The sequence below is a fragment of the Lonchura striata genome, chromosome 3 (assembly GCF_050655825.1).
Source record: "Lonchura striata isolate lonStrDom1 chromosome 3, ASM5065582v1, whole genome shotgun sequence".
Taxonomy (NCBI): domain Eukaryota; kingdom Metazoa; phylum Chordata; class Aves; order Passeriformes; family Estrildidae; genus Lonchura; species Lonchura striata.
This window is the reverse complement of record NC_140705.1, coordinates 63,875,642-63,889,457: the sequence shown is the minus strand read 5'-3', so window position 1 is coordinate 63,889,457 and position 13,816 is coordinate 63,875,642. Positions and strand designations below refer to the sequence as shown.

The 13,816-nt window shown below is 38.6% G+C and overlaps 2 protein-coding genes across 16 annotated transcripts in view; one reads left to right on the top strand and one right to left on the bottom strand.

Annotated features, from left to right (window-relative positions):
- The window catches only part of LOC116183444 (uncharacterized), a 57,570-nt gene that overhangs the window by 20,648 nt on the left and 23,106 nt on the right, over nucleotides 1–13,816 (top strand). For both annotated transcript variants that reach the window (XM_031504490.3, XM_085576730.1), the window contains exons 12-15: nucleotides 1,124–1,238; nucleotides 2,096–2,230; nucleotides 3,425–3,550; nucleotides 4,410–13,816. The exon at nucleotides 4,410–13,816 is cut by the window's right edge and continues 23,106 nt beyond it. In XM_031504490.3, the coding sequence (XP_031360350.2) occupies nucleotides 1,124–1,238; nucleotides 2,096–2,230; nucleotides 3,425–3,550; nucleotides 4,410–4,531 (498 nt within the window). In that variant the 3' untranslated portion in view covers nucleotides 4,532–13,816. The remainder of the gene's footprint in view (nucleotides 1–1,123; nucleotides 1,239–2,095; nucleotides 2,231–3,424; nucleotides 3,551–4,409) is intronic.
- MAP7 (microtubule associated protein 7) overlaps nucleotides 7,466–13,816 on the bottom strand; it is a 108,078-nt gene continuing 101,727 nt past the window's right edge. For all 14 annotated transcript variants that reach the window (XM_085576728.1, XM_085576723.1, XM_085576724.1 and 11 more), the window contains 2 exons: nucleotides 10,007–10,233; nucleotides 7,466–9,300 (listed from right to left, as the gene is read on the bottom strand). In XM_085576728.1, coding sequence (XP_085432854.1) covers nucleotides 9,290–9,300; nucleotides 10,007–10,233 — 238 coding nt within the window. In that variant the 3' untranslated portion in view covers nucleotides 7,466–9,289. The remainder of the gene's footprint in view (nucleotides 9,301–10,006; nucleotides 10,234–13,816) is intronic.

Here is a 13,816-nt window from a genome sequence, read left to right as displayed (position 1 = left end):
ATGCTATAAAGATCCCTCTTGCTGACTTCAAAATCCATATGCATGGATGCACTTCCTTTCTCCTTGCCTTTTAGAGTACCTTGATCAAACAGTACCACCAGTAGCAATTAATTTGAGGGGAAAAAACCCACCAAATCCTCATTTTTGCTTTGTCTCACTTCCTAGTACCTACTTTTCAAGACTCTGTTCTTTTTTTTCCCTCTTTGTTCATGATCCAATTACTACTATTTCCAGAGATTTAAACCAGCCAGAAGGAAAATTATGGGTTTTTTCAGTAATATAAGAATTATATAAATTTCTAATAGCTGTGTCATCAAGTTTTGCAGGAAACTAGATTCTCTTAAACTCAAGGCCCACAGTAGGAATAAAAATAGACCATCCATTCAAGGTTTGACAAATATTTTATATTTTTGAAATACTAAAATTCTGTGACTTTATCCTGTTATCAGCTGGGAGCTGCTTCACCTTCATAAAGCTTCATAATTGTGAGAGTATCAAGCTCTCACTGCATAAGTGAATACACAGACATGAGTGGGAGTGCCAGGTTTCCAGGGCAGATTCTAAGGAACGCTTCCTAAAACACATTTGTCCTTGGCACAAGAGGAAAAAGGCAGTCCTATTTCTATGCCAGCAGGACAGAAACAGAGTGTGAAAAGCAGTAGTTTTGTATTCTCCTTGAATCTCTAAACAACATAAAACGAGTATCAGAAAAAGATACTCTCTTTTGTTGATAGACACCTGAGCTCACTTGGGGAGCCATGAGTAGCTTCCATTGTTAGGTGTCCCAGAGAGCTGATGACTTCATGATTCAACTTCAGTAGTAACCAGTCCAGCTGACTCATTCAGAACTCATCTCTTGGTCTCATTTTTTGCTTTTAGTCCAGGTCAGGACAGGCTAAGTCTCCTGTTTTCAACTCAGTCTATAGAAGATTTATCTCAGCACAGGTGATCTCTGAACAATCCAAGGTGTTTTCACCTGGTTGTGGCAGATCTGGGAGGAGACATTTCTATTATTGATGGTTTCACCTCAGGACTTCTGAAGTCCTGAGGAGTACTTGTGAAGCCCCCAGACACCACTAAACCATAATGGAAGTACTAAACATGAATCTCTCTCTTGTGGCAGAGAATCACTGAGAGCTGCTGTGTTGAAGGTCTCCTCCAGACCATGCTTTTGACTGACACTCAGGAAGACTACCTTCGTTATGTGACATCCTGCCTTGCTGAGCTAGCAAAGCAAGGTATGGCAGCAACCCTCCATGAATGACTGAATCAGAGACGTGCACGTGTCCTTTATTAATTCTAAAAGGAGCTGGAGCACAGCTGAACACAGAGCCAAGTCTTTCCTTTTAAATTCATTGTTTAGTTGTAAGTTTCAAAAACAAAATCCAGTTCACTGTCAGGATACATTGTCTGCACTTTTGTTCAACTGTTTAAAGTTTTTTACTCTAATTTTTTTTTCTGCTGAACTTTACTGCTGTACATGGCCTGTCTACTTCTATTTGTAACATTTCCCAGTTTCCCAGGCTGAAATAATTTTATCCTTGCAGAAACTGTTAGACTAAAATACCAAGTAGGTCTATATCTTGACATTTTTTGCACATGGATTTTATCAGAGATACCAAATTGGCACTCATGAAAGGTACAGCACTCTTTAAAGCAGAAAGGATGTGTGTACCAACATGCCCCAGCATTGGATCTGTCTGTCAAAGAAGTCATCTCTTTTATCTGGTGTAATGGCCATGCAGGTGGCTACACGTCACATTTAATTTTGCAAGCAGAGCACAGTAGCTGCTGGACCGACTGAGCCCAATAGGCTATGAGTGGATCTTGCACATAAAATGATTCATTTTTCCAGAACAAAAAGCCAAAATAAGAACCAGATCCATGGCTTTACCTTACTGAGAGCATAACCTCAAAATATGACCCTTTTTTTGCAACCTAAACATACTTATTAACCAAGTTCAGCACTTATTTTGCTTCTCCAATTGCATTAAGGATTCCCTATTTCAGCAGTTTCTGGCAGACCTCTCACCTTCATTTCTTTGACACTGGAGTTGCTATTTAGAGACTACTCTCTTACCTTTCTGCCTTTCAGAAGGAGCCATGTTACACATGGTCAAGTGGATGGATGAACCTTTGACAAAGTGCTTGGTAAGACTGGCTGGCCAACTCGAACATCCTGAGCCATCTTTCCATGCTGCCTCCATCATCCATCACACGATCAGTCACGGTAACTTCTACAGGATTAACTATGCTTTGAAGGAGATTTATGGCTGTCTGGAGTGAAATTAGCCTTTTTCCAAAGGACTGTCAGGCACTGAACAACTTTAAATATTCCTCTATCATGCCCTCATTTGGTCTCTATCAATTTTTTTAGAGTACAAATGCCTATAGCCAACCTTGAAATAAAACAGTCCTTGAGTGCATGAGAAACTCCAGGGATGAAAGTGGACCATAGATCTGATTTACATGTTTTTTGCCTTCTTCAAGAACTGCTATTCTGCAGGGCTGGTCCATAGCCAATTCTGAGGTCCTTGCAAACAACTTCAGTAGGAAGGTGGGAGACTATTAAGATACTCCTCACCATGGGAGAGATGAAAATGTATTTCAGGCAAGGGTCACTTCAGACAAGGTTACATCTTTCTGTTTGACCTTTCTCAGTATGTAAAATGTGATGGCATCATCCCCCACAGACAGCAGAGGCTGTGTTCCAAAATTTTAGATTAACTCTGCTCCCTGCCCAGCAAGAGAAAAACTGTTACTGAACCAAGTCCTAACGATATAGTTCTAGACTAAATTAGCAGGAGCAGTGAAGTGGCTTTTAGGAATGTAGCCAAAATTTTTCAAGTTTCAATGAGAGAGAAAAAAAGAGCATTATTTTTACCTGTAGAAAAGCTTTATGCTTAATATACTTGTCTCATGCAGGTGAGAGCCTTTAAGACTTGCAAGAAAAGGTGTTCAGATGATACTTGACGCATTCTCTAGAAAGGTATGGTTAGATTTTAGACATAGAAAAACTGAAATCTGTGGTGAGTCCCCAGTAAGGGAAAATGCAAATCTATTTAATTTCCAGCATAGAGGATTTGCAACAGAGCAGACTCTCTCAGGTAGTGAGCAGAATCCAACAGTATAATAATCTCATGGATAGCTTCACGTACCTGGCTAACCAGTCTATAAATCAGCAGGTGCCTTGCACAGGGATCAGATTCCCAGCACAGCAGCCCACTCATCTTTTTACCTCAAGTATCAGCAATATTATCAGAAGCTGTAGTACAGCGAAGTCCCTTGCCAGTCTTTGCAATAATGTTGGTTTTAGCTGAAGATGGATGAGTCATTATTGATCTTATAAATGTTGTTTCAGAAGTCAGTTTTCAAAGCGTTTAAAGGCTCGTACTGATCTCCAGTGGTTCTCCCATTTATGCAGAAAGAATGATGCTTTTGTGGAAGCATCACATTGGAGAGATTCAAGCCTACCTCAAGAATTTTCTTACCCACCAAGAGGTCCGTTTTCAGCAGCTGGGCATCTCCACACTCTGCAAACTACGAGCAGGTATGTCCTTCCTGCCAAGGCTGCCTGCATCCATCAGCAGCAAACAGGCACTGCTTAGTAACAGATCACAGAATCATTGGGGTTGGAAAAGACCTCCAAGATGAGTCCAAGCACTGACAGTGCAAACTTCTCTGGAGACAAGCTCTACTCACTTAAGAAAACTGAATAATCTCAAGAATAGCTGTTACATGTTTTTTAAGCAGCTCTTTAAGAGTATCTCCCAATAAAGGCAGAACGATTTTGTTTGTTTCCTTTAAAATTAAAGTTCAGAACAGCAGGGAAACAGGACTTCAGGAACAGATGCTTTTATCCTATGTAAGAATTTTCGGCACTAGATCCAACCTAAAAGTTTTGCAAATGTGATATTAGTTTATTTTGATAAAGCAAGTGATTAAGGAAATTGCATGATTAGCTGATATTAAAGCTGGGAAGTCTCACATCTTCATATTAAAAGTCCATGACTTAATATTATGCTGGGTTAAGTTAGTCTTCTTGTCTTTGCATAAATGTTGAGTACTTATGAGGGTTATAATGTGGTAATAACTGTATATAGCACATATCTTTACATATGTAGAGCCAGAGCCAAAACCCTGCTGTATCTAGACAGGCCACTGCTGCATAAGGCTGAATTTGGCAATTGAGATTTATACATCTGGATCTTGAGAATTTAGCAGCAATCTTGAATGGCTGTAGGGATGAAAACTGAATTTGTATCGGTTTTGTGTGATATTTTTCTGCCTTACCAGTAATGAGAACCACCAACCAACTGTACCTAACCTGAAAAATAAGTTTTCTATACATCTGCATTAGAACATAGGAAAAACCAGCAGGTTGCCTAACATCTGTTATTCCTCTTCAGATGCAGACTTTTCATTAGCATTCAGAAAAGGCCAAATGGCCAAACTCCTTGAGCAAGTTCGTCAACAAACAGAAGAAACTCAAGAGCTTCTTAGGGCAGCTATGTGCCACGAAGACAGTTAATATTTAAGCCAAATGGCTGATGAAAATTTACCAGATCCAAGGGCCTGAACTTTCAGAGGAAACAACTCTTTTCCTTGGTTCCTGTAATTTTCCTGCTACTTACAGTTTCGTCATACAAGAGAGATGTCCTGATAACAAGAACTGGAGCAGGTCAAAACACAATTCCTTGCACCCTTTTGCTGTCTGCTTAAGTGTGCTTGAGGACATGTTGAAAAACACCTGCTATGCTTGGTTAAGTTTCCATGGTTTGTTTTTGGTTTCCTCACCCCCCCTTCAGAGAAACCAGCACTGTATTAATGAGGTTTTATTCATGCAACAGGCTGATTCCACTGATGAGGCATCTCTTACGTATGCAGGTCTGCATTCATCTTTATTCTGTTTCTGTTCCATGTCCTGTATTTCAGAGCACACTCCAAGGACTTTAGAAAATAATTTAATCAACCCATACTGTAAGGTAGAAAACTACAAATAAGTTACTACAGAAAGTAACTGCTGAGGGACAATTCTCAAAGTGCAAGAAATTTGTAAGAAACAAGAATGGGTGAAGCCTTACAGCTGATCCTTGTCCACACTATAGCCACTACTCTCCAGCAGAAGAGCAAAGGTACATTAAGGCAAGGAAATGTTGCACAGAGCAAGTACAGAACACAGCAGGAACCATGAATTATTTGTGTGAGATATGTTTAAGTACAGAACTGTGTTCTGCAAATGTTAAAATTATTTCCAAAGCTACTTGCAACAAGGACTGAGTGAAAATATTTGGCAAAATTAGGAATTTTTGTTATATTTTGATATTGATACTTCATTTTAAACGGAGTTAAAGAACAATAAAAAGGTATTCATGTTTAAATTCAACTTATTTTCTTACATATATACTTCCCATGGGCAGGCAAATGTTCAGCCATCTCCAGGAAAACTGTGTTCCATCATATGTAATGGTTACTTGGGAAGAGACACACTGTAACTTCCCCCTTCAAACATCCCCCTTTTCCTCTTCCTTCCCCCAGCTTTATATGCCCAGTATGACAATGTGAGGTATGGAACATCTCTATGGTCAACTGGGGTCACCTGTCCCAGCTGTCCCCTCCCAACCTCTTATGCAACCCCAGGCAGGTGGGGTGGTGTGAGAGGCAGACTCTGTGCAAGTGCTGATGAGCAGTAACTAAAACATCCCTGTGTTACCAACCTTGTCTTCAGCACAAACCCAAACATGGCCCCCTCAGAGCTACTGTGAAGAAAATTAAGTCTACCCCAGCCAAAAGCAGCACACTGTCTTCTGAGGTGCTTTTGACCGTCTCATAACCCTTATGTGCACGTACACTTTAGAGCTGATACTGGTTACAAACATTGAATAAAAGTGAGATTTAAAAAATAGTTTAAAAATGTTATTCTGTCAGTCAAGAGCTCAATGTTCCATTTTAATGTGGCTTAAATCTCTGAGCCTAATTTTGGTGCTTGAGAGAGGCACTTTCAATAATGATTTCTTTTAATATCTGCAAGTGCTTTCCAATGGTACTGTTAGGGAAAAAACATAAGAAAACAATGCCCCTCCCCTAAAAAAAACCCAAAAAACAAGCCACAAAGCAAAAACAAACAAAAAAGTAAAATCAACCAAAACCACATTAAGTGCAGTAAAAAGACCTATGAAAGTGCAGGGTAGACAGAAAATTTGGATAAAGCAATATGGCATTTTCAATATTCATCTGTTTTCATCCGTGACAGGAATCCCATTTTGAAATCTCATGTGACAAACCATGTGCTCTGCTTTGGGCAGGTGGACTTTCTTAAATAGAGGACTGGCTGAATGACACACCTGGGAACAAAAAAACCTCAAACTGCAAAAACCACCTCCATGGGTGATTTTAGATCAGTTTCCAAAAAGAAGCAGTGCAATTTTAAACAATGATATTAGAATGTGCCCTGTATCTGTATTCTTAGGTATTTAATCTCAAACAGTATTTCAAGGTCTTAGCAAGAAAGCAAATAACAAAAGATTCTTCACCAGGAATGAGGAGATAAAAGACATGAAGCAAACAGAGCTAATGGTGAGCAATGCAGCAGTTGTGATGTACTGAAATAACTCACAGAGCATCATCCCTGTGAGCACTGATGTGCTGTGGAGACAGGAGCACAGAGCTGAGCCTTCTCAGAGCTGGGGAAGGCTGCTGCTCCCTCCCAACCCTCAGAACAGCTATCTGCACCTGCTACTTCTACCTCACAGAGTAGTTCCACCTTGCCCATGGTACAAACAACACAACCAGTTGCAAACAGCAGGCAGAGGAGCTGGGCTTCTTCCCATACCATATTTTATTGTCAGGAACAATACTCAACAGAAGAGAAACTGTTTTCCCTGCTTTAAAAGAGGCTTAACCAAAAGATTGAAAAATTCAGTATTAAATCCTTTTTAAAAATTTCATACACCTATTTCTACTCTCAATTCCCTTGGTTTTATTTTGTATGTCAGGCCCCTGAAACAGGAAATTCTTGCTCTCATTTGAAGCAAATCTGGAAAGACTAATGACAAACTGTTTTTAATCCAGTCCTGCTAAAAAAAAAAAAAAATAAAGCAAAAACCAAAGTAAATGCGAAAAATAAAGCCAGCCCATTTTTCCACAAAGAGTAAAGCAAGTGTGCTGAAGTCTCACAAAAAACAGACTAGCATAATTTATAACCAATCCTAAATAGCTCAAGATCAACACAATTTAAACCTGATCCTAAATGAATCCTAAGACTTAAAACTGAAGCTAAATGTAACTGCCTCTTTTATTGCTCTCTTTCTTGTTGCAAGTGACTTCATACTGATTTTTAGTAAAGAAATTAGAGAAAACCTGAAGGAAAATTTTAAGCAGACCATAAGTAGCAAGAAGAGTTTTCCATCAGAGATTGACTCTTGCTTCAATTATGCAAGAAAATGAAAATGTAAGTAGAAATAAATATTTCAAACAAATTTTATTTGGTACTTACATGCTATATATAATTTTAAAGAAAAACTACATATTTTGGACACTTCAAAATATTGTGGCTATGTACATGGAAAACTAAAGAAAGCAAGAAAGGAACTCAATTCATTTTACCATGTCACAAGTTATTATTGAAAGCATTCTGACTGAATGGCTGTTTTTCCCTTCCATAAATACTCTGGCAGATGAAGTCTTTTTCATTTTAGTTCCATTGCTTTTATCCCATCTCCTCTATAAGATGAACACTTGGCAGCAGCAGAAATTTCTTCAAAAATTCTTCAGCTTTTGTCTCACAGGATTTCTTCTGCTAGCACAGACTTTCTGCACAGCTTCCTAGAGGCCTCGCTCACTGATCACTAAAGGCAAGTGCAGGAATCTTAATGGTAAATTCTCTGTTAGCAGGAGTTAAGAGCCCATGAACCTCCATTTCCCCTACCCAAGGATCTTCTCACTGATTCAGAGCAATGCCTCAAGCCTTTGGCGATGCTGCAAACTCAAACACCCAGAGCAAGCTCTGCCTCCAACAGCATTGTTTAGCAAAGCACAAAAACGTGCAATATTTTACAGTTCTGCACAACAGCAACCAAAAGTGTGGGATGGAAAAATGAATGACAGTAGAAATCAGCATCAAACTAAGGAGAAAGCAACCTGCATCGCTCCTCTTCTCACTCAAACTGCACTGCTTTATAAAAACCACACACTACATAAAAAAGCACAAACAATGACTATTTTCCATTTGCTCTGAAACGAGCAAACCCCAAAAATCCCTGAACCTGCATCATCATCCAAAACTCAAATATCCCAGGTTTCACACAGTCTTCAAAAGTCTGATAAGGCAAAGGAAAAGTCTTCCATCATTGGGAACAGCAGCAATTTACAGGACTCAGAACAAGGTATTTCCTTGTATGTGTGTGCACATGTGTGTGCACATATGCATACACATCTTTTATAGTATTGCGAATATGGATGCAACTAAAAAAATCAAGTTTGCAGTATCTTTTTTACCACATTTGTCTAATTTATTCAATCAAATTATTTATTTCTGTACTGAGCAAAACTCATAAATACATAATCTAGGAGAACAATAGGTTATCCTCTTGTCCATGAAAAAATAACGCTTTCAAATTTTCACAATTTAAAACCTTTCTTGTTTTGTGTTTTTAGAGAAAATGTGAGAAGATCATAGTGACATCTCAATTTACAGAATGTCCCTGTAGGAATTACATTTACAAGAACTTGATACAGAAGCCTATAGTTCGCCCCTATAATTAGAGTTCTCTGCAATAATATTTAAACCAACAGGTTTAAATAAAACACCTCATTAACTCTACTTGTAGAGCAATGAGGCATTTATTTTTCAAGTATTAGAACCATAAAGTGTAAAAGATTCTTTGCCAATTTTACAATTATGCCTTTTAAACCAACACCCACCTTTAGTAAGAACAAAAAAGAATCAGTCCCACCACCCAAATCAGCCCGTTACTTTCAGATTCCAGTGTCTTGTGTCTTAAGGAATGCAGAAATATTAATTTACTAACAAAAAAAGCTTGTTGGAAATAGCCATATTAAGTAACGCACGTGAAGCATGATTTTTCTAGTGATGAAAGCTATTAGAATGGTGATCCAAGTCTATTCCCCTCATTTCTTCTGCTGGTTTTACTAAAGTTCTTCCAAAAAAGACAGTCAAGAAATCTTTAAAAAATTGGAGAGAAAAAACAAAACACTCCTTCATAGCATGGAAGAAACTCCACTGACTGCAGAGATGCTCATGTCACCTTTGGTTCTTCAGAAGAAACAATCAGATCACTTCTAAAACAGAAGGCAAACATGACAGGTAGAGTGGCAATTCTTCAAAATGTTATGCACTTATACAATTATTTTAATGTGAGATGATTTTCCTTACATTTTTAGGCCAGAGAAAAATACAGTGCTATCCCATTTAATTTGCTAAATCAGTATTTGTTTACCTAGCATTCTTGAAAAGCTCTGATATAATTCAGAAAAATCCAGTGTCCTGAAAACCATCCCTCGATGCCTGTAAGAACTCGATGAAGAAAGCACATCCAGAATTCCAAAAATTAGTTTTTAAAAAGTAGTTACTCCCCTTCTGCATGTGCATGTCAAGCACTGCACTTGCAGTAATGGAACCCAATTGCTGATCATAAGGTCAGAACAGCAGCTGTCACCTATCACTTCTGCTTGAAAGCAGAGGGCAAACTTTTCCAAGCAACTTCAAATGGCAGAAAGTAAAACACATGTGAGAAGCCCTCATTCAGAAACTATAAGGTCTCACCACCATTGCACTGCATCTGTATGTGCCTGGCATGCATAGCTTTACAAAGATATGTTCTCCTTTCCCCAAGTAATTTAAATTTGTTTAAAATTTAAACAGAGTTTAAATTTAAAAAATAGAGTTTAGAAATGCTTAAATGAATCAGATTATATTAATTGAAAGCTCTCAGACCTCTGTCAATTACAACAAATTACAAGTGTTAGTAAACCACAGCAAACCTACCTGCTGTTTGATGTGTTTGAACATTATCTACCTGAGGCAAAAGAGTCCCCTTATCTTCAAAGGCTAGAATTGGATTCAAAGGAATTTCGGGACTGTTGCTTCCATCATTGTTCATAGCATCCAGCCGGGATGGTTTAGAACCAATAGGCAGGTTCATGATCTCTTCAAAGTTATCATTCTGCATAGACATTCCATTTTCATTTGCATTTTCCTCTGGATTGAGATTGCTGAAAGAGAAACATAGCAGTTTTTCCTTATGTACTTTTTCTAGAACAGAAATTTAGTCACCCTCTAAGCAATAGTACAAACAGAAGTAGAGAAGTCTGCATCAATCTCAAGCATTCTTTTAGACAATGAAAACAAAACTATGCTTCTACTACAATAGGAAAAACTGGTTTTGCAGCCAAGTACTTGGGTATTCCTTTCCTCAAACCCATGGGATAGTAGTTACCTTTGCCTACATGACAGCCAGAACTACAGAGTGGGCACTGCAGTCTGAGAAGAAACTGCAATAGGAATCAATAAGAAAACCTCTGCAGCACTACCAGCTGGTACCTGGAACCACCCACATAATGCAATTTACAGTCCCTAACATAGTTTTCAAATCTCAAACCCTTTATTGTACCCTTCTTCTTATTGCAAATCAATGTAATTGCTCTTGGATAGGATCACTGTTATTTTTATTATTTCTTGGATCACCTTCTGCCACTAGTTCTGGAGCAGCTTCTTTTATATGCCACCTATTCAGAGGAAAATCTCCCTCGTCAATATAGTACTCCTTTCAGTCCCTTCTCCCATATAAGATCTTAGGGGTCATTTCCAAGGCACTACCAGCTCCACACTTCTCCAGTTGATCACATCCAAGCCAAAAGAGCCCTCTCCCAGAACCCCTCCTGTCAATCTGTACTTTCATTTTCCATCTGCCATGTGACAGAGACACCTTAGGAGCGAGCTCTTGCACATCTCCCCCCATCCAGAGCAGCACAAGCACAGACACTCTGCGTTTACACGTGCTCTCCCCAGACAACACTTGCTCATGTCTCGCAGCCTTGGGCCTCCCCTCCCAACCCCCTTATTAGGAGCTGCATTATCAAATCCTTCTGACTCTGCACATGGTATGTCCTATCCTGCTAGAGAGGAGAAACTAAGGTGCTAGTTCAGGGAACAGGATGACAGTAATGGGACCATAAGCTCCTCAGGCAAGAGCAAGTACTCAAGAAATACTCAAAAATCTTGTCATCTTTCACAGGTTCTTCCTAAAGTTAGATTCTGGCAATCCTGGGTACCTATTTCCTGTTTGGACCACATCACACCTGTTCAGGTTGTTTGGAAATGTTTTGGCCACAAAGGCATAGATGCAATTTTCCTAGATTGAAACTTGGCTATCAATTTCCTCAGGCCATTTCTCAGCAGGCAGCTTGGTTTCACAGGCTTATTTTCTGAGAGCACATTTACTAATCTTAAAAACAAACCTGCTTCTAATTGGCATACTGTATATTTTCATTCGCTGGCTTCTTTGTACAACTTTGCACAAACAATTAATGAATTGTTTTGCAGTATTCCCCAAGAGACAAAACCCAATGACTGCTCTTTTGAAAGTGGCAATGCTTTATCCAAAGCCCAGATTTCCTGGGCTTGAGAATCACATGCCGGTGTTCATATCAAGCCTTCCCAGTTTTTCAAACCATCATCAGTTCTTTTTCAGAAAGGCATTCCCCTTTTTTTCATCTGTGGATATGCTTGGCAACTTTTGAAGTGAAAAATATGTTTCACTGCACTGAGTTTGAGAGCAGGCACAGAAACTGTTGGCTGCCTGGAAGAGCTCATAAGTCATATCACCCTTTTGTGCCAGAGACCCACATCTGTAAGATGAGGAGCAGAATCTGTGAAATGCTTTAGGACTATTAAAAGCTGCTCTGTCATGTATGGTCTTTGGGTAATTATTCTCTATAAGTGATCCTGTTATTTACTTTATCCCCATATACTGCCAACAGCCATACCAGAGCTAGGATGACATGCCAAGTTTGATGAATGGGGTAAGAAAGAGGTGGAAAGAGAGCAACTGCTCATTCATATAAATTAAATAGCACAGTATTTCAACAACTATTAGAGCAATGAAGAAGCCTATTGCTTCTGCAAACAGAATTTTTCTACCCAATTTATCAGCTTAGTGAATAAATAATTCTTCATATTTTATATATATGTTTCATGGCACTGCCAGTATTATATATGGAGTTAGAACAAGATTCATTCCGACTCGAACAATGCCTTTTGAGACAGAGGAGTCTACAATCACAAAGGGGGTACAGAAAAGGAAATCAGGGCTATAAATATTCTAAATTTTGTGGTATAAATCTTCTAGATTATATCTTACTTGATTCACCTAAGGACTGGAGGAGAAAATTTAGACTAAAGAAAGGGGAAAATAGAACAGTGGAATTAATTTCCAGTGGACATCTTAGAGGCCACAAGCTCAAAAGGAGATTAGATAAATTCCTGGGAGATTGGTATGCCCTTCAGCTTCTGGTAATTAGCAGCTCAGGGACTACTTGAGCCTATGGTTGCATTTGGACCACAATGCTTAGCAACACTTCATTGGCCAGAGGATCTCTTGGTAATTACCTTTTTTTTTTTTTTTTTTCCCTTTACATTGTGCTACAGGCCATTAAAACAAATAACACAAAAAATAGAAAAGGGGTTTTGACCTGCTACAGCTGTTCTTACTGTCTTATGTTACATTCTTATGTTGTCTAGGTGTCTAATACAACACCAGAGATATCCTTTCCAGGCATACAATAATGCAGAAAGAACTGGATAATTATGACATTCTAATATATTCCATAAGTGTGCATGTAGCAAGACACTTATGTAATAGAGGAAAAAAAAGTTGCCTAAGTTGTTGAGAATGCATTTCCAAACATAACAGTCTTGCAAGTATCTGAAGGACATCTCCATGGCAGCTGAAAAGTATCTCTGCAGCTTCACATTTTGACCTGGACACATCAATATTAACAAGATAGACTGGAGGATGTTGAGAAAAGAGGAGCCAGCTTAATTAAAGGAACTGGAATATCCAAAAAACTTAAAATTACTGAAAATTATATCTGTTGTAGATAATTTTAACCAAAACTCTATGTAGACACAGCCTGAAATTAGAATTTGAAGAGACTAAAACATAAAGAAGGCCAGAATTCAGTATATCTGCTTCTGATCATTCATCAGAAATAAACACTGAATAGGAAAAAATAAAATACAGATTTTCAGGCCTTTGAAAAATGCCAACATATTTGCATAGCTGCTATTTCTGATCTGAAGGACAATGTCAGTCACCTCATTTATTTAGAGGATTTTTGCAGAGGAGACATAGATCAATATTAACAGCAAAATGTATCCCAGACTTCTGGATATTCAAATAAATGGTGCTTATTTTTAATCCACTGAGACAACAGCACTGAAACCAGCCAGCAATGAGAAGCATTCTTTTCCAGGACAAGATATGAAGGCAATCACTCAGACCAACCATATATTTCTAAAAACTAATTACCTAACCTACCCAGACCCAGCTCCATGCACCCAGGATGGAGACACGTGAGATGAACTGCATTCACTGAGGTGTTTTGCACTGCATTGCAAATGTTCGTAGAAAACAGCATAGAAAAGAGGAATTACAAAGTATCCTAAGGAAAGTACTGTCAATATAAACCACTGTATTGAAATAACTTTTTCTAAGAAGTAGCAGGCATGATCTATCTTGGGCAAAAAATTAGGGAATGGAGTACAAGCAGAAATCTGTAAGAGGGCTATGGATTA